The 22,007-nt window shown below is 42.1% G+C and overlaps 1 protein-coding gene across 1 annotated transcript in view; it reads right to left on the reverse strand.

Moving 5' to 3' along the window:
- The window catches only part of LOC145408784 (uncharacterized), a 197,722-nt gene that overhangs the window by 133,057 nt on the left and 42,658 nt on the right, over nucleotides 1–22,007 (reverse strand). The window contains exons 9-10 of the mRNA XM_080279433.1: nucleotides 13,291–13,438; nucleotides 3,137–3,319 (exon numbers count right to left, since the gene is read on the reverse strand). Coding sequence (XP_080135559.1) covers nucleotides 3,137–3,319; nucleotides 13,291–13,438 — 331 coding nt within the window. The remainder of the gene's footprint in view (nucleotides 1–3,136; nucleotides 3,320–13,290; nucleotides 13,439–22,007) is intronic.

A 22,007-nucleotide genomic window follows, 5' to 3' on the forward strand; every position in this document is an offset into this window, starting at 1 on the left:
GCACTTCATCATTTCTCACTCGATCCATACGCGTCACTCCACACATACTCCTCAGACACCTCATCTCCATTACATGCAAGCTTTTCTCCTCTGCTACACCCATATTCCATGTTTCAACCCCATATAACACAGTCGGTACCACAATACCCTCATACAGCCTTCTCTTTACATCCATTTCAAGCGAATGACATCTAAACACTTTCTTCATTCCTCTCAGCACCTTTCCTACTTCTTTCATTCTAAACTTCACTTCTGCATCTATTCTTCCATCCACAGCAACATGTGACCCTAAATATTTAAAACACTCTACCTCCTCAAGCAACTCACCATTCAAAACTACATTCATCCTCCTACCACCTACCAACCTCGTACACTTCATCATTTTACTCTCATTCTCATTTACTTTCAATTTCCTCCTTTCACACACCCTTCCAAACTCCTCTACCAACTGTCTCAATCTCTCCTCTGAATCAGCCACCAGTGCAGTATCATCTGCAAACAGCAGCTGCTTCAGATTCTCTCTACCATCAACATTAATGCAGACCTCCACCTAACACTCTTGCATTCACCTCCCTTACAACACCATCCATATAAATATTAAACAACCAAGGCAACATCACACATCCCTGCTGTAGCCCCACTCTCACAGGAAACCAATCACTCAGTGTTTCCCACTCTTACACACTTTCTACTATTTACACAAAAACTTTTTACTCCTTTTACTAACCTGAAAGCAGTGATGAGAAATAGGGAGGTGAGTATGGAAGTTAAGAAGTCACTGCATGATGGTATTGTGATCCCTACCCTGACGTATGGAAGCGAGGCGTGGACCTTGCAAAAGGGGAACAAGTCAAGAGTGAGAGCAGTGGAAATGAGTTACTTGAGAGGAGCATGTGGAGTGACGTGGAGGGACAGGTTGACGAATGAAGAAGTGAAGGAACGTTGTGGGGTAGATGTGGATGTGGTTGAAAAGATTAGGAGAAATACACTGAGGTGGTTTGGACATGTGGAGAGGATGGAGAATGAAAGACTGACTAAGAGGGTGTATGTAGGTGAGGTGGAGGGAGGGAGAGGGAGGGGTAGACCGAGGATGAGGTGGAGGGATGGAGTTGAGAGGTATATGAGGGAGGGGGGGGGTGAGTTGGGGGGAGGGGAGTCAAATGGTGGGTGACAGAGTGACTTGGAGGCGTTTTGTCTGCGGCCACCCTTTGTGGGATTAGGGCGTCGGGCTATAGATAGATAGATATAGACTAACCTACCATCAAGTCCATACAGTTTCAAAACAGTCCACAAAGCCTGCCTATCAATTCTATCATATCTATCTATCTATTGCCAGACCCCTCAATCCCGTTTGGGGTGGCCACAAACAAATCGCCTCCAAGTCACCCTGTCCCCCGCCATTTCACTGCCCTGCTCCCAACTCACACCCCCCTCTCTCACATACCTCTCCACCCAATCCCTCCATCTCATCCTCGGCCTCCCCCTCCCTCTTCCCCCCTCCACCTCACTCACATACACTCTCTTCGTCAGTCTTTCACCCTCCATCCTCTCCAAATGGCCAAACCACCTCAGTGTGTTCCTCATAATGCTTCCTATCACATCCACGTCAACACCACAATGCTCCTTTATATCCTCATTCGTCAGCCTGTCTCTCCATGTGACTCCACAGGCTCCTCTTAAATAACTCATTTCCACTGTGCTCTCACTCTTGACTTGTGCCCTTCCAACAACGTCCAAGCTTCACTTCCATACGTTAGAGTTGGTATCACAATACTGTCATGTAGTAACTTTTCCACTTCCATGCTCACTTCCCTGTTTCTTATCACTGCTTTCAAAGAACCAGCAACCTTTCTTCCCTGCTGTACCCTTTCAAGCACTTCACCCTCCAAACCTCCATCCTTACTCATCACACTACCCAAGTACTTAAACGTACTCACATTTTCCAATTCCTCACCATCCAACCTCGCTGTACATTCACTGACTTCACCTCTCTCAAAGACCATCACTTTACTATTCCCTACATTCACCTTTAGATTCCGTTTCTTACACACTCTCTCAAACTCATCCACCAAGCCTTGCAGCTTCCCTTCGTCTTCACTCAACAACACAGTATCATCTGCAAACAACCGTACAGGGAGTTTCCAAACACTATCCTCTCTCACCAGGGCCACTCCAACATCCACTACCCTACCTTGTACCTCTTTTATTACCCCATCCATGTACAGATTGAACAACCATGGAGAGATGACACATCCCTGTTTCAACCCAACTTTCAAAGAGAAAAATTCACTTAGTTCACCATCCACACGCACTGCAGCCTTCGCACCATCGTACATACTCTTCACGGCATTCAACAACTTCCCATCTACTCCATATATTCTTAACACTTTCCACAATCCTTGTCTATCCACCCTGTCATATGCTTTCTCCAAATCCATGAAAGCCGCATACAACTTCTTTCCCTCCTCTAGAAACTTTTCCACTAAAGATCTAAGAATGAATATCTGATCTACACAACCTATTCCCTTCCTAAAGCCTCCCTGTTCTTCTCCAACTAATTTCTCTGTTCTTTCTCTAACTCTGTCTATAAGTATCCTACCATACACTTTTCCTATTATACTAAGAAGACAGATGCCCCTATGATTACCACACACTTCTTTTTCCCCTTTTCCTTTGTACAAGGGAATAATTATACCTGACTTCCAATCCTCCGGGACTCTACCTTCCTCCCAGGCCAATCTGCACATCTTCCACATCCATTCTACTACTATCTCTCCCCCATGCTTCAGCATTTCACCACACACTCCATCAATTCCTGGGGCTTTCCCCGATTTAACTTTCTTCATTGCTTCCACAACTTCTATCCTACTGATTTCTTCCTGTCTTCTCACCTCCCTCCTTCTCCCAGCCATTCCCCAGCCACTTATACTCGCATTACTTCCATCCTCTACGTTCAACAATTCCTTAAAGTGTTCTCTCCATCTGCTCACTTTTTCTCCCTTCTCCACTAGTAATCTACCATTTTTATCTTTCACTCCCCTGCTAACTTCACTTCCACCCATAGCTCGTTTCCTGTATATCACAACTAGGTAAATACACACACACACACACACACACACACACACAAAATTCTTACCTTCAACAGCAATTTTCTTGCTCCATGTCTTTTCCACTTTAGTGATAGGGTGTAGCTGGCGGACATTTATCACAAAGTCAGATGTGCGGAAGCCAACGGTGTAGAACCGGAACAACTGAATCCACAGCTGACCAATGCTCTCACTATTTTGACACTGCCACTTGTTATCTAACTCTTTAGGGCCTGCAAAATGTGAAGTACAGACAATAAGTCCACACCTTACTACAAAACACTTTTACACATTTTCTTTTTGCTTATTCCCCACTACAAAAAAATTGCCTTATACTTAACAGTAGTTTTATTCATACCTTGTTGGGCAGCTGCCAAGTGGGAGCAAGGCATCAGAAATAATGACGATGATCATGATGACGTTGATTTTCAAACAAGGTACAGTTGGAATGTATGCAAAAAGAGAACTTCCCTTACCTAATTCATGGGCTGCCTGTGTTAAAAAAAAAAAAAATCCTTAAATATAGGTAACATATTCCAAGATTATACAGTGACCCTCTGTATGTATGGACACAGTGTTAAACTATGATTCTGTGCACTCGGAGTGCAATCCACAGGCTCAGAGATCTATATCCCAATAATGTATAAAAGTTTAAAATGATAACCAGCCCTTTCACCTAACCTCATCTTGCATACTGAAGTTCCTCTACGACCCCAAGCTGCGTACGCCGTTACACTTCCTATAGGCACTGCCTACTGTAAATAGGTAAAGCAACTGAAAACAGTGACATTAGAGACTTAAAAAAAAATAAACAAATAAATAACCACAAAGTTTCAATTATCACAGATGAACAAAAAGTATGCCACACAATCTGCATGCTTTTTGCACATACAGTGTTCTTGATACCATTTTTTCATCTGCATGCAAGGAAGCTGGGCACACAGTCAGCACATACAGAGGGGTCACTGTATGGTATATCACAAGTTTCTTCAACCGTCAACTGTGGGAAACTGGAAAGCCAAATTTCTATGTGGTATTGAAACATCACAGGCAATTTGTTTCTAAGATATTGCAGATTTAATAACAAGATGACATAAAAAAGTTAAATGTTATTTTTTTTCCTTTACATCAGTCAGAAAGTAGGTACAGTTCTTTGCATCTAAGTGGTCAAGCTCAAGATATTGGAAAGCTCAAAAGCCACCTAAGCTAACAAATACCTGTTCCATTTTTTTCTGGCTTAACTGATGGACTTATGAAATAAGGGCAGAGGTCTGACTGACCAGTATCAATGAAATCATTCTGTCATAGACTCAGACCTGGCCCCATCTTCATTTGAATTATGGAAGTATTAATAAATTTCCATCAGAATGCCATTAAAATTGAAACTGTCTATCAACCAGGTCATCCGGGCACAGACAGAGGTTTTATGAAGGAGTTTGGGCAGTTTCTTGAATTTTTTTCTCTTAACCTGGAGGACTTCTTGTTTGGGGTGATTTCAATTCTTGGGTTGACAGTCCACAGTCAAAGCCATTTTCTTCAGAATTCCTTGAGTTGATCACCCAGAATAATTTTTTCAATCACGTGAGTGATCCAACTCATGTCTCGGGACATGTCCTTGACTTGATCTTGTCCCCTATTGGTTGCTGGTGTGTATCTGATGTGGAAGTTGACTCAGTTGACCCTCTCATCTCTGATCATACTCTGATCACTCTTAGTTCTGATATTCCGAAAGCCCCTTCCTATAAAAATGTTATCAGGTCCAGAGAGTACAGGAATATTGACCCCCATTTCATGTGTCTCGAAATTGACCAGCATTTAAACTACATTGATTCTTCAAATCTTTCTTCTGATGAATTGGTTGATATATACAGCAATGAGCTTAGGTCAATTTATGACCATTATTGTCCTGAGGTAGCAAAAACAATCACTGTACATGATAATTCTCCGTGGTATGGTCCATCCATAAATTCTTTGCATAGACAACGTAGAAAGGCAGAGTGTGAGTGGTGCTTGCAGCGGGTCGAATGAACTCATTTCCGTTGTTTTTGCGAGAAGAGCAGTCGTTCCCGCTGTAAAAGCCCAAAAGGCTAGGCATTATCAAAAGAAGTTGATTCATGTGGTGGCGATAAAAAAAACTGTCTGCAGTTGTGAACAATTTTGCTGGCCGGAGGAATGTAACTGTTAAACCAACCTCTGTATCTGATGCCCAATTGGCTTCTGATTTTGCTTCATTTTTTACAACTAAGATATCTCGCATAAGAAATGATTTAGACAACAGTTCTCCTAGTGACGTGTACTCAGTTGACTTCCAATCACGGCGCACTGGGGGTCATTTGCTTTCAACATTTCATCCACACGATGTAAACAAAGTCAAATGTTACATCAGAGAATTTAACAAAACATTTTGCCCATTTGATCCGTGTTACATGTCATGACTGCCTGATGTGTACGAGCATGGTGGAGAATCTATCTGCAACACAATACTGCTTTGCAGAAAGTAATTTTGTGCAGTCTGAGAAACGTGCCATGCTTAGGCCCCTAATCAAGAAACCTGGCCTTGATATCGAGAGCATGACATATTATCATCCCGTCTCTAACCTGTCTTTCTTATCCAAGATTATTGAGCAGGCCATACTTGATAAACTCTTACTGCTACTGGATCACAATAGAGTTGTTCCTGCTGTTCAATCGGCATACAGAAAATACCATTAAACTGAAACTGCACTAACAAGGATTCATAGCGACTTGGTGGTAACCATCTGTAGTGGGATGCCCACTCTCCTAGTTCTGTTGGATCTGTCTGCAGCTTTCGATACAATAGATCATAAACTACTGTGGATGATCTGTATTTTTATGGCATTCATGACAGTGCTTTTTTGCTTCTTAAGTTGTATCTGTTGGACAGATCTCAGAGAGTGGTTGTTGATTATGCTAGCTCTGATTCTGCTCCCCTTCTCTTCAGAGTCCCTCAAGGATCAGTTTTGGGTCCAATTCTATTCACAATCTACAAGAGTAGTTTACTGTTTTTACTTGATGCTCATGACATGTCCCATCATTCAATGCTGATGACAGCTGTATGATAAGATGTCAGATATTAATGTACCAAGACAAAGCTTGAATCTCTAATGTCTGATATTATGACTTGGATGGCTAGAAGGAAACTTAAGCTGAATGATGGTAAAACTGAGATTATCATCATCATCAGAGGAAACAGAAAGGGTGATGACACTGATAACACCCTGGTTCTGAACACTGGCGTGTCACAGCTTCGTTCAGTCAGTTCTGTTCGAAATCTGGGTGTTTATTTTAATTCGAAGTTATATTACAAAGAAAATATTATTCAAGTCGTCAGAGGGTGTAGCTTGCATATAAAAAATCTGTACTCAGTGAGAAAATTTGTGAATAGACATTGCCTCTTAACACTGGTCCATGCAGTGGTCTCGTCTCGTTTTGATTATTGTAATTCACTGTGGATTGGTCTTCCAAATAATATACTACAGAACTTCAGTCTAACCTTTGGTCTCCCCCCAAGAACCTCGACTACCCCTTTCCTAATTGAGCTGCATTGGCTACCAGTAAAGGCTAGAACTGAATTTAAACTGTGTCTTATTACATTCAAAGTTCTTAAGTTTGGTGAACCAGAGTATCTTGCTGAATTGTTAAAATCCCATCGGCGCACCCAGGTGTGATGTTACATAGTGAAGATGATTCCTTGCATCTTGACGAACCTGCAGCCAGTCACCAATCATCCTTCTCTGATTGTTTTTCTGTGTATAGAGCCCCTAGATTATATAAGAGGTTGCCACTGTCCATGAGACAACTCTCTTCTGTTGAATCCTTTAAGAGACAGCTCGAAGCTTTTCTTTTTTCAAAATGCTATGACCTGGAGAGAGGTACTACGACGAATGATTATAGGGTTTAATTATTGCCATTTTTATCTACTGTATACCTCAGCAGATAAGATGACCCTTGAATCATCAAAAAAACACCCCAAAACCAGGGGCTGTCTTATAGGCCAGGTACAAAAACAGAAGCCTTAAAATTCTACTCAAAATACCACCCTATAACAAATTTTTAAGCTACTAGATTGTAAATACAAAAACACTAACCTCAAATCTCGTACAATCTTTCGTAATGACGAGTTGGCGAAGGTTGCTGGGGTCTTTAGTCTTGAAAACAGCTGTTGTAGTGTGCACAATTTTTATTTTTCACTAAAATTCATTACAAATGTGGTGTAAAAAAAAAAAAAAAAAATCATTTAAAATCCTTCAAAATCACTAGCTCCATCATCTGAGGTAGAGAACTCTCCTCGCACATCCTGAGTCTCACTGTTTACATTGTTGTCATATGGTCCAAGTCTGAATCTGGTGAGTTGGCTTCGGCTTTGTCGTCAGTGTCTCACAACAAATCATCCTCCGTGCCATCTATTGCATTAGATATACCACACTTTTTGGAAGATTTTATTACAGTCTCTACTTTCATTTTATCTCATGAACTGATTACAAAATCACACAGCACATAAAGTGATGGCGCATGCATAGCCCCACCTTTTGTAAAGGATTTCTCAGCATTTATCATCCAATTATTCCATTCTTCACGCACACGATCTTTAACCGACTTGTTCAAGCTGACGTCTAGTGGCTGCATTAGAGAAGTCAAACCACCTGGTATAACAACAATCTCAGTATTTTTTTTTGCGATAATCGCTTCTTAGTGCTATTAGTTAAATGACTGCAATACATATCCCAGACCAACAAACTACGTTCGTTGCATATACCGCCTAGCCGCCTGTTCCACATATTTTCTATCCATGATTTTTCATGAAAATGTACAAAAACACCTGATGGGAATTTTATTTTAGGCTTAGTTTTGAGCTTGAAGATGACCATGGGTTTTAACTTCGCACCATCGGCTATGCATGATAACACCACTGTAAACCTGGTCTTTTCATGGCCTGTACTTCTGACTTGCACAGTTTTTACACCTTTACATTCCACTGTTGTGGTAGGTGGTGACGACCATCATCCACTCACTTGATGTAGTGCTGCCTACTTCTGCCTTAGCCTTTATCATTCTTTTTCTGTGCCTGCCCTCCTCTCTTCCTATTTCTCCCATCTTTCCTGTCGCTTCTTATTGCTATTCTTTCCCTTACAGGTGGCTTTACAATGAGTGACAAGCCAAATGGTTTCATGTAAGCCAAGAAACCATTTACAAAGCTGGGTGGTAACCATATAACCAAACCATACGTGCTCCCTACATGTCAACAAGTGGGTTGGTGGAGGGTTAGTGCCCCTCCCCGTAAAACAAATAACTCTAAGTCAAATGACCACCCCTTATGGGATTATGGTATCTGGCAATAGACAGATAGATAGATAGACATTCCACTGTTTTATTGCCTATCATGTCGAAATTCATGGGTGTTTCATCTATGTTTCCAATATTTGACAATGGAAACTGGTGTTTCTGCCTCAGACGTATAATAAACTACTGAAAACTGGTAACTTTATGATCAAGATCTCTTGGTAGTTCCTGAGCATTTTTTTTTTTTTTTTTTTTTTTTTTGAATACCAGATTTTCCTGTTCATGAAACGGTCGCACCAGCCTGCTGTACCTTTAAAATCTCTACTGTGTTCTGGGTTTGACCTTGCCCACTTCAGTGCATATACTCTGATAATTTTTCTTGTGACAGTGTAGCAATATTGCCTGTCTGATTACCCGTTTTGCAGTGTGATCTTCCAACTCTGGCCAACGACCTCTTCTCATCGAACATTTTTTCTTTGACATTTTTCTTAAAACATCTTCATTGTTTCTCCACTCTCTTCCCATCTTTTCAGTTATGTCATATGTCCAAGCAGCAGCAAAGTTGTTAGATTCCTTGGCCACTTCAATGACTTTTAACTTAAAACTTAACTTCATACTTTCTTTGTTTTGCTGGTGTCTCCATGATAACAATTAGATAAAAATTTTTAAATTGGTTAAGACAGAAGCTAGCAACAGACTCAGCCGTGGATCGCTTTGTAATGGTGCTTCACCTACCTACTGGCCAGGCCTACCAGCTCAGTCAACATGACACCGCATGTACAGCATGTAAAGAAATCGGTCATCGACCTTGGTTAAACTACAGTACCAACTACCACTAGACGATACTCTACTTATAGTATTTACCTTATTATATACCTCATTGATAACATACCGATATTTCAAACGATTTACAGGTAATACTTTAATCCCAATCCTCCAGCTGACGTGTATGCACGACAGGATTCAGGACGTGGAGGGCCGCTGGCTGACTTGATATACCTCTCTCACCTTCCCGTCACTGTTTGAGCGTGGGAGCATTTTCTGTGATACCTACAGGGTATGCGGGACCCCCAGGTACCCCGCGGATGCACGGTTCAGTCTGTGAGGAGCTATGTCATCTTCCTCGACATCGTCCGATTCCCTCCCACCGCGTGAAGTGCCGATCGCCTCATCAACCCCCGCGAAAGTTCAGCCCTTAGTACCAGGGAAAGGGCTAAATGATAGTGCCATAGGACGTGTCCTTGACGACACCATATCCTCTCGTACACTCAACGAGATTACGTCCTCTCAGGAGAAAAGAAGCTACCATGCCAACCCCTACTCGCTCTCCGATGCAAGAGAAGGCTCTCCAACTTCTCCAGGAGGAAGGGACAGCCTACGAGAGTGGCGATTTCGGCGATGAGGAGGCGCAAGATGACCCAGGACATTGGGAAAAAGGTTGTGGACCTGGTGGTCATCTTCGGAAAAAACGCCGCAGAGCCGTTTCCACAACACTCCCGCCGCCTGCTCACCGGCGTATCTTCCTCCAGCGTTCCCCCACACCTCAGCTCAGTACTGAGCAGGTGTGTGCGGAAGTGTAAATAGCGTACAGCAACGCACAAGTTTGTGTATTTTCGTAAATGAGTGGAGTGTGTGATATTATAAGTGAAATATAGTAAGTGCAAAGAGATAAGTCTTTTATAGTAAGTTCTACAAGCGCATATAACTCTTTTATAATAAGTTCTACAAGTGCATATAAGTGATTTATAATAGGTGCAATATAGAAATTGATACTATTTATTGGATATTAGTTAGAAAATTATTGGAAATACCTTGAGTTTGCCTACCCGTTACGTGAAAGAAAACCACTTGTGAGCGGGCCACAAAGAACAATACCTGCTTGGCTATACCAAAATTATTTCACTCAATACTCAGGGGGATTGTGCCAAATATGAGCATCAGTGTATCTGTGATGTGAAGTACAAATAATGTTAGTTGTGTAAAACATTTAAATGATATTCACTATAACCCTGATTAGTACAATGTAGACTGAATTACTATCTATCTATTGTCAGACGTCTCAATCCAGTTTGGGGTGGCCACAAACAAATCGCCTCCACATCGCCCTGTTCCCGCCATTTCCCTGCCCTGCTCCCAACTCACACCCTCCTCTCTCATATACCTCTCCACCCCATCCCTCTATCTCATCCTCGGCCTCCCACTCCCTCTTCCCCCCTCCACCTCACTCACATACACTCTCTTCGTCAATCTTTCACCCTCCATCCTCTCCACATGGCCAAACCACCTCAGTGTATTCCTCATAACGCTTCCTATCACATCCACATCCACACCACAAAGCTCCTTTATATCCTCATTTGTCAGCCTGTCTCTCCATGTGACTTCACAGGCTCCTCTTAAATAACTCATTTCCACTGCTCTCACTCTTGACTTGTGTCCTGCCAGCAACGTCCAAGCTTCATTTCCATATGTTAGAGTTGGTATCACAATACTGTCATGTAGTAACTTTTCACTTCCATGCTCACTTCCCTGCTTCTTATCACTGCTTTCAAGGAACCAGCAACCTTTCTTCCCTGCTGTACCCTTTCAAGCACTTCACCCTTCAAACCTCCATCCTTACTCATCACACTACCCAAGTACTTAAACGTACTCACATTTTCCAATTCCTCACCACCCAACCTCGCTGTACATTCACTGACTTCACCTCTCGCAAAGACCATCACTTTACTCTTCCCTACATTCACCTTTAGATTCCATTTCTTACACACACTCCCAAACTCATCCACCAAGCCTTGCAGCTCTCCTTCGTCTTCACTCAACAACACAGTATCATCTGCAAACAACATTATAGGGAGTTTCCAAACATTACCCTCTCTCACCAGGGCCACTCCAACATCCGCTACCCAACCTTGTACCTCTTTTATTACCCCACCTAAGTACAGATTGAACAACCATGGAGATATGACACATCCCTGCTTCAACCCAACCTTCAAAGAGAAAAATTCACTCAGTTCACCATTCACACACACTGCAAACTTAGCACCATCATACATACTCTTCACAGCATTCAACAACTTCCCATCTACTCCACATATTCTTAATACTTTCCACAATCCTTGTCTATTCACCCTGTCATATGCTTTCTCCAAATCCATGAACGTCCCATACAACTTCTTTCCCTTTTCTAGAAACTTTTCCACTAAAGATCTAAGAATGAATATCTGATCTACACAACCTCTTCCCTTCCTAAAGCCTCCCTGTTCTTCTCCAACTAATTCCTCTGTTCTTTCTCTAACTCTGTCAATAAGTATCCTACCATACACTTTTCCTATTATACTAAGAAGACAGATGCCCCTATGATTACCACACACTTCTTTTTCCCCTTTTCCTTTGTACAAGGGAATAATTATACCTGACTTCCAATTCTCCAGGACTCTACCTTCCTCCCAGGCCAATCTGCACATTTTCCACATCCATTCTACTACTATCTCTCCCCCAGACTTCAGCATTTCACCACACACTCCATCAATTCCTGGGGCTTTCCCCAAATTTAACTTTCTTCATTGCTTCCACAACTTCTATCCTACTGATTTCTTCCTGTCTTCTCATCTCCCTCCTTCTCCCAGCCATTCCCCAGCCACTTATACTTGCATTACTTCCATCCTATGAATTAAAATACAAATAATTACCTCATACTGTACGATACTGCGTGAAAGAGCAACAGCATTTACTCGTCCAACTGCAATTACCCGTAATCGTATGTAAAGTGCAGTTCTAAGTGTCTTAGTGAAGGAGAAATATGATAATTTACGGAAGAAGTGAGTACAGAAAAACGATGAGATATTTCCTTTCACACACACCTACAGGGCACAATGGCATGGTGGAGCGGGCTGTAAATCCTTGGGTGAGCCACATGAACCGGGTGATGACTCATTTTCACAGCGGTGAGTAAGGAGGATTAGGAAACGAGTGGAATCTTCCACATTCCATCCAAAGATGCACGGGCAGTGTTACAATCACCACTCCAGTCAGTGCTGCCAACACTAGCTGGCCGGGCCAAGGCCATAGCCAGTGGTGCGCGCTCGGAGCCGTGTGCCAAAACGTGAAAAACCACTCGTCTTCAACTCATCCTTACTCATTGACGGGACCACCTAGAGACCTCGACATACCTTCATTGGAAAGAGGAAGGGCTGGTGAGTCTTATGAACTTTTATCTGATTCTCTAGCTGTTATAGTTTGGCAGATATAAGGGTTTGAAGTAAGAGTATTTTTTCCAAAATCTCAGAAATCGCCTGTAGGGAGGAGTGTGTGGCGACTGGGAACCCCCCGACGGCTAAGGGTTAAGGTATGGTACCTTATTACTGGTAATACATTCTAGGTATTTAATTCAAGGTACTATTTAATTCACTGTACTGGTATAGCACCATCTCGGTTGTTTGGTGCTCACTCACCTAAACTTCATCACAGATGGTTTAGTAGTTTGGGGGTCATCTTATACGACCGATATGAACTAAAACCATGAAACTCAGATTGAAATTTGGGGGTCATCTTATCTGCCGAGATATACCTTTTTTTTTTTTCTTTTATGTCGCTTGTATTGTATATAAGAGATGTCACAATTCTTGTACTTGTACAAAATACGTTTGTCGAGCACTAGTGAATTCCCAAATGATGAACTGGCGCTTTTCAGAAACAAAGGACCAGATTATTATTATTATTATTATTATTATTATTATTATTATTATTATTACTTTTACTAAGGCTCATCCAATTCCATGCAACCAAGACTTAGTACAATACTAAGTTGTGAGAGTGTCTAGGTGCATCAAGTATAAAAACAAACTGACTACAGACAGACTCCTAAGCAGACATGAATACTGTGCAGGTTTAGCAGTGCAGTACTCACTAAGGTATGAGTCCTGAGATGGTGTAGGGTGAAGGGCATGAAGGCAGGGTAGTACAGGTGGTTGGTGTTGCTGCAGGAAGTGGACCAGCATCAGAGGAAACACATGGGGTGGCAGGGTTCCACGTGCTTGGTCATCTATCTGGCTTAACTGAGGAATAAGATATAATAATACTAATAACATTTTGAAAGCCTGATGAATGGGAATAGAGAGAGCAGAGCCAATGTAAACATGATTTGTGTCAGGGGTGTGCAGAGAAGGAATGCAGTGCCAGGAAATGTGACACTTGCACAGGTGAAGAGCACTGTGAAGTGGCTGAAAACTGGGAAAGCAGCTGCTGTTGATAAGGCGTATAAGGAGATGATTAAGTGTAGTGGAGAGAGCGGAATGAAGTGCTTGTTGGAGATACATGTATGTAAGAAGGCTTGGATGAGTGAAACTGCCAGCAGAGAGGAAAAAGGTTGTGCTTGTACCCCTGCACAAAAAGAAAGGTGAGCGAAGTGAGTGCAAGAATTATCGTGGCATAAGTTTATTGAGTCTGGTAGGGAAGGTATATGGAAGAATTATTATAAAGTAAGACATATCAGAAGTCCTAGTGGGTGATGAACAAGGTGACTTTAGGAATGGCAGAGGATGTGTGGATCAAATATTTGCAGTGAGATAGTGGTGAAGGGTTGTGAGAAGGACCATAAGGTGTTTCTGGCATTCATGTTTCTGCAAAAAGCATACGACAAAGTAGACAGAGAAGGATTGTGGAAGGTTCTGCGCATGTACGGTGTAGATGGTAAGCTGCTTGGTGCCATCAAGAATTCAAATGATTGGTGAAGCATGTGTAAGGGTTAATGGGCATCTAAGTGAATGGTTCACGATTGGTGTGGGCGTGTGACAAGGTTGTGTGATGTCCCCATGGTTGTTCAATATATATATATGGATGGGATGATGAGAGAAGTAAAAACATGAGTAATAGTGAGGAGGATGGTGATGGATGGCAAATCTCAAATTTGTTTGTTGATGATGCGGTACTACTTGCAAATACCAGACAAGAACTTGGTAGATTAGTGCATAGTTTTGCTGATGTCTGTGAACGTCGTGCCTTGACAGTACAGTACAGTAAATGCTGAAAAGAGTAAAGTGATGGTTACAGAGAGAGAAGGTGACTCCCTGTGTGATGTTACAGTGAATGGAGAGAGACTGGAATTGGTGAGTTCAAATACCTGGGTACATTGATAGAAAAGAGAGGAAAATGTGCAAAAGAAGTGGAAAGTAGAGTGACACAAGGGTGAAAAGTAGCTGGTGCAATGAAGGCCAAGATAAGAAACAGAGGCTTGAGTGTTGCAGCTGAACGAGGCTTACATGAAAGAGTGATAGTATCAGCTTTGACTTATGGATGTGAGACTATGATGTGGCATGAAAATGAAAAGTCAAGAGTAAGAGCAGTGGAGATGGGACCGCTAAGGAATGTATGTGGAGTACCAAGAGTGGATAGGATACGAAATAATGTGATACGTGAAAGATGTGGAGTGAGGAAGTCTGTTGACACCAGAATCGAAGAGGGTGTACTGAGATAGTATGGTCATGTGGAGAGAATGGATAACAATAGAGTGGTGAAAAATATAAATCTGAACGAATTTGAAGGAGGGAGAAGGCGAGGTAGGCCAAGGAGAAGGTGGAAGGATATGGTGGACGAGTGTGTGAGGAAAAGAGGTTTGGAAGTTGGTGAGACTAGAGGACTGACAAGAGATCAAGCTGGCTGGATGAATATTGTGAGGAGAAGCACATGATCAGGGATTTGGCACCCCCTTTTTAATGTGACAGCGACTGGACTAACTCTATCGGATAGGTTTATGTGAAGCTACAGAATGTGATGGATGCTTTTGGCGCATCAGACAGAGCCAGGATTCCGGGGCCCAGAATGATGAGTGAATGGAAGTGTGGCCCATTGGAGTGGGCAAATTTGGGCTGTCTGGACACTGCTACTCCTCACCCTGCCTCTGGGTGGGAAAGGAAGTCCAGATTATGATTATGATGATGATGATGATTATATATAGTAATATTCATCATTCATTCATTATCCAATCCTATGTTACCCCATGAGGACTGTAGGAGCCCGGGACTAGGCAAGTTGGTCCTGATATTTAAGATGAGAGTGACCAGCCTCACTCATCCCTGAGTGGTATTATGTGAACAATAAACCCCAACCTCCCCTTGGATATAAATCTTCACTGGCTTAATCCGATTGGAGCGCCGTAATTACACACTAAACCACAAAACGCCGACATTTGGTTATATGGTTACCACCCAGTATAGTAAATGGTTTCCTGGTGTACAGGAAACCATTTGGCTTGTCACTTAGTGTAGAGTCACTTACAGGCAGAAGGAAGAGGAAAGAATGAAGGAAAGAATGGCAGAAGAGGGAGTGTAACGTCATCAGTAAGGCAGAAGGATGAGGAAAGAATGAAGGGAAGAAAGACAGAAGAGGATGGAAGGAAAGAAGGATGGAGGAGAGGAAAGGACAGATACCCGAGAGCAGCACTACATCAAGTGAGTGGATGGTGAGTGCCCCCACCTACCACAAATATATAATAAAAATAAAAATAATTGTGGTAGATGAGGGCACTCATCATCCACTCACTCGATGTAGTGCTGCTTTGGGTGTCCGCCCTTTCCTCTCTTCCTTCCTTCCTCTTCTGTCTCTCTTTTATTTCTGCCTAAGGGTGACTTTACATTACCTCTTCTGTCTTTCATTCCTTCATTCTTTCCTCTTCCATCTGCCAATGGGTGACTACAATGAGTGACAAGCCAAAACGTTTCCTGTATACCAAGAAACCATTTACTAAGCTGGGTGGTAGCCAATCAACCAAATTATGGCTCCTGGTGGTTTAGTGGGTAATTAAGGAGCTCCAATCAGGTTGAGCCTGTATAGGTCTATCTCCAAGGGGTGATTGGGGTTTATTGCTCGCATAATGCTACTCAGGGATGAGTTAGACTGGTCACTCATCTTAAATGTCAGGACTAAATTTCACAGCCCTGGGGTTCTATGCTCCTTATGGGGCAACACAGGATTGGATGATGATGATTAATAATAATAACAATCATCATCATCCGACCTCCTTTCCCACCCTAGGACAGGTCAAGCCCTCAAAATCCTGGCTCCATTAAATAGGTCAAAAAAATTTCACCACATTCTGTTGCTTCACATATACCTATCTGACAGAGCAAATCCAAACAATATCACATTAAAATGGGGTGCCAAATCCCTGGTTGTGCACTTTGCACAAAATTCATCCAACCGGCTCGATCTCTTGTCAGTCCTGTAGCCTCACAAACTTCCATACCTCTCTTCCGAACACACTCAACCACCATATCCCTGCACCTTCTTCTTGAATTACCTCACCTCCTCCCTTCTTCAAATTTGCTCAGATATAGCTTTTTCACCATTCTATTGTCATCCATTTTCTCCACATTACCAAACCAACTCAGTACACCCACTTCGGTTCTGGGGTCAACAGACCTCCTCACTCTGCATCTTTCACGCATCACGTTATTCCCCCTATCCATCCGCTGTACTGCACATACATTCCTCGGCAGTCCCATCTCCTCTTACTCCTGACTTTTCATTTTCATGCCACACCATAGTCTCACATCAGTATGTTAAAGTTGGAACTAACACTCTTTCCTATAAGACTTGGACAGCTGCAACACTCAACCCTCTGGTTTTTATCAAGGCCTTCATAGCACCAGTTACTTTCCTTTCATGTGTCACAGTACTTTCCACTTCTTTTGCACACCTATCTCTCTCTTCTATCACTGTACCCTGGTATTTGAACTCTCTCACCATTTCCAGTCTCTCTCCATTCACTGTAACATCACAGAGGAAGTCACTTTCTCTCTCAATAACCATCACTTTACTCTTTTCTACATTTACACTCAAAGCACAATGCTCACAGACATCTACAAAACTCTGTAGCAGACTATGAAGCTCTTGTCCGGTATTTGCAAGTAGCAGTGCATCATCAACATACAACAAATTTGAGATATTCCATCCATCACCATTCATTACCAATATCATGCCTCTCTCCATTACTCTTGTTTTTACTTCTCTCTCCCCTCAATCCATATATACTGTAAATTAAACAACCATGAGGTCATTACAAAACCTTGTCGAACACCCACACTAATCGTGAACCATTCACTCAGGTGCCCATTTACCCTTACACATGCCTCACTACCGTCATAAAAATCCCTGACAGCATTTAACAGCTTACCATCTACACAGCACATGTGCCAAACCTTCCACAACTCTTCTCCTCTACTTTGTTGTATGCTTTTTCCAGATCCATAAACGCCATGAACACCTTATAGTCCTTCTCACAAGTCTTCTCCACACTCTGTCTCACTGCAAATATCTGATCTACACATCCTCTGCCACTCCTAATGCCATCATTTGTCACTCACTAGTACTTCTGATATCTCTCTTGCTTTCTCTATAATAATTCTTCCATACACCTTCCCAACATAATTCTTCCACATACCTTCCCTACCATGGTATGCCACGATAATTCTTGCACTCCCTTTGCTCACCTTTATTTTTGTACAGGGGCACAATCACTGCCTTTTTCCACTCTACTGGCACAGTTTCACTCATCCATGCCTTCTCACATATCTCCAACAAGCACTTCATTCCGCTCCCTCCACTACACTTAGTCAATCATCTCTGCATACACCTCATCAACCCCAGCTACTTTCTCATTTTTCAGCTGCTTCATAGTATTCTTCACATTTGAGAGTGTCACGTTTCCTGGCACTGCACTCCATCTCTGTACGCCCCCAGATTCTATTCATGTTAACAGTTGCTTTGCTCTCTCCATTCCCACTCATCAAACTATCAAAATATTCTCTCCATCTGGTCCTTACTTCATCCCCAAGGGTTAATAATCTACTACTTACATCCTTCACACTTTCACATTTCTTTTTACTGTCACTTCTACATTTCCACACCTCTTTCCAGAATAACTCCCTATATTCAGTTTATTTGCATTCATTTTTCTTCTAACAGCATCCTTTACCTCCTTCTTTTTGCTCTTCACTAGCCGCTTTATGTGCTTCTTGCTCTCAATATATTCAGTTCTCATTTCACCTGAACCCCTATCCTTTATTCATTCTAACCACTTCTTTCTCTTTTCTTCCATCGCTCTCTTAAACTCTTCATCCCACCATGCCATACCTTTCTTCTTTGTTGCTACGCTTGCCACACCATACACTGCTTTAGCATTCCAAACTAAGCAATCCCTATGTGCATTCCACAAGCTATCCAGATCCATTTCATTCCAATTCACTGATTCTAACTCCTCCTCTACTCTGGTCCTGTATTTATCTATCTACCATTTCTTTGATCCTCAGCTTCTCGACTTTCAGTCTCTCTCCCCGACTGCTTCTTTCTATCTTGGTCCACCTCACTTCCAGCATCGATTTCTCTACAAGAACGTACACAATCAGGCTCCTTTTAACATGATCTCCATTCCTCTTATACCATGTATATTTATGTGCACAACCTCCTTTCCTGACACATGTCCTTCAGTCACTTCCCATTATCATTCTCTCCTGGTACTCCATTATTACCCATTAAATCATTCACAGGATAGCATCTACTTTCCCATTCATGTCGCCCATTACAAACACCTTATAACTCTTGGGCATTTCTCCTACTACTTCATAAAGCTCATCCCAAAACCTCTTTCTCTGTGTCACTCCTATCATCACATGGTGCTTATGCTACAATCACTACCACTTTCATCTTCTCAAACTTGAACATGACATACATACATCTCAAGCTGACACACTTGTAGTCTCTCATTCCACTCTGCCACACTTTAGTCATCAACAAAGCAACTCCTTCCTTTTGCATTTTCCTCACCCATTCATGCCCAACCTTACACAAATTATACCCTCCCATCCCTCCACTTCACATTCTTTCATCTTTGTTTAACACAAAGCCATCATAGCATATTTCGCGCTCTTGAACACATTCATCACTTCCACCCTCTTGCTCTCCTCATTCACACCTCTCACATTCCACATGGCCATGCAAATCTGCCCATTAGGTTGGGACCCTGGGCAGGAATTGGGTCCTCTAAGACTCTCCAAAATATCTGCCATGATTTAATTATTATAGATAAGGGAATCTGGGGGACACTTAACCCAGCCAGGAACCCCGATTATATGGTTATCACCCGGCATAGTAAATGGTTTCCTGGGAACAGAAAAACCATTTGGCTTGTCACTCAGTGTGACGACCATAAAACAACACTACACTGAGTGAGTGGATGATGGGCACCTCCACCTACCACCTGTAGTAGTAATAATAATAACAATAATGGTGAATGATAATTTGTGGTAGGTGGGGATGCTCGCCATCCACTCACTCGATGTAGTGCTGCTCTCAGGGGTCTGCCCTTTCCTCTCTTCTTTCCTTTCTTACCCTTCTGTCACCATTTCCTTCATTATTTCCTCTTCCTTCTGCCCATGGGTGACTAAGCCAAATGGTTTCCTGAACACCAGGAAACTATTTACTATGATGGTTGTTAACCAAATTATGGTGCCTGGTGGTTTAGTGGGTAATTAAGGCACTCCAACTGCACTGAGCCTGTGCAGGTTTATATCCAAGGAGTAGGTGGGGTGTATTTCTCACATAATGAAATTAGGGATGAGCGAGACTGGTAACTCTCATCTTAACTGCCAGGAACAACTTGCCAAGCCCCAGGGTCCTATGCTCCTCATGGGACAACATAGGACTGGATGATGATGATGATAATGATGAAGATGATGATGATGATGATAAACATAATAACAATGGAGTGCTCTAGCCCCAACATTCTAGACTGTAATATTTCATTTTTCATTTTTAAATACTACATCAATTTGTAAACTAAATGACAGGCAATTCTACTCTGTGTGTGTGTGTGTGTGTGTGTGTGTGTGTGTGTGTGTGTGTGTGTGTGTGTGTGTGTGTGTGTATTTACATAGTTGTATTTACCTAGTTGTGATATACAGGAAATGAGCCACGCTCGTGGGGTCCCGTCTCTGTTTCTCTGTAAGTCAAATTTAGCTTTAAACTCGTTTAAGTTTTTAGACTGGACGATCTCTTTGTCCAGGCTATTCCACAGGTCTATACATCTATAAGGAAAACTATATTTCTTGATATCCTTCAAGCAGCCTGGTGTCTTCAGTTTCATTCCATGTCCTCTTGTTACTTTCTTATCCCATAAAAACAGATCTTCTTTGTCAATTTTATCTACTCCCATCATGGTCATGAACACTGCAATCATGTCTCCTCTCTTTCTCCTTTCTTCTAAGGAAGGCAAATCCAGCTTTTCCAACCTCTCTCTATATGACAGATCTGCCAGACTGGGGACCATCTTGGTTGCTGTTCTTTGTATTCTCTCAATCTTGTTTATATCTTTCTTTTTGTGTGGGGACCACACTACTGCTGCATATTCTAACCTGGGGCGAATCATGGCCACTATCAATTTTTTCATCATCTTCTCATCCATATAATGAAAAGCTACTCTACTATCAGTCAGGAGTTTATACGTCTCTCTAACTGCCTTGTTAATGTGTTTTTCAGGTGACAAACTGTCCTGGACCAGCACTCCAAAATCTTCCTCTTCTCTCACTTTTGTGACTGGTTCATTACCCATCAAATAATTCAATGATGGCCTACTGGTACTTCTACCCATTTCCAATATTTTACATTTCTTTGCATTAAATTTCATTTCCCACACCCGGCTCCAATCGTGTATCCTATCCAGATCCACCTGCAGCATTTTACAATCCTCCCCAACCTCTACCTTCCTCAAGATTTTTACATTATCAGCAAACAAACTTGCATAACTGTTCACTCCATCTACCATATCATTTACATAAATCAGGAACATTACTGGTGCTAACACCGAGCCCTGTGGGACTCCACTTGTTACTTCCCTCCATCCAGACATCCTATCCTTTATTACTGTCCTCACCTGTCTCTCTCAAAAAGTCTCTCATCCATTCCAAGAAGATCCCCTTCAGTCCTCGTATATGCTCCAATTTCCACAATAGTCTCTTATGAGGTACTTTGTCGATGGCCTTCTCCAAATCTACATACACACAATCCACCCAACCATCTCTCTCCTGCAGCACGTCAATCGCTCTTGAGTAAAAACTCAACAAGTTGGAAACACATGACCTTCCACTTCTAAATCCAAACTGACTATCAGCCAAAATATTAATCTCTTCCAGATATTTTATCCAACTATCTTTCCGAATTCTCTCGCACAATTTTGTGACCATGCTGGTTAGGGACACTGGTCTATAATTCAGGGGTTCTTCCCTGCTTCCTTCTTTATAAATTGGTACCACATTTGCCCTCTTCCATTCTTGAGGCACTTTCCCCTCTTCCAGAGAACACACAATTAAACTGTGAATCTTATCCACCAGTTGTTTTCTGCATTCCTTCAGTACCCAATTAGAGATTCCATCTGGTCCTGGGGCTTTCCTTACATCTTGAGTTTCCAGTAATTTATAAACTTCCTGTACTTCCACTTTTATATCTTTTATCATTACATTTCTTGTTACTCCCTCCCCTTTCACAAACTCACTTTCATTAGTGAAAACTGACTGGAAGCGTTTGTTCATTATTTCTGCTTGCATTGCTGCATCTTTATAGACCTCTCCATTTATT

The sequence above is a fragment of the Coenobita brevimanus genome, chromosome 78 (assembly GCF_032717465.1).
Source record: "Coenobita brevimanus isolate Jiangsu-jjx chromosome 78, ASM3271746v2, whole genome shotgun sequence".
NCBI lineage: Eukaryota > Metazoa > Arthropoda > Malacostraca > Decapoda > Coenobitidae > Coenobita > Coenobita brevimanus.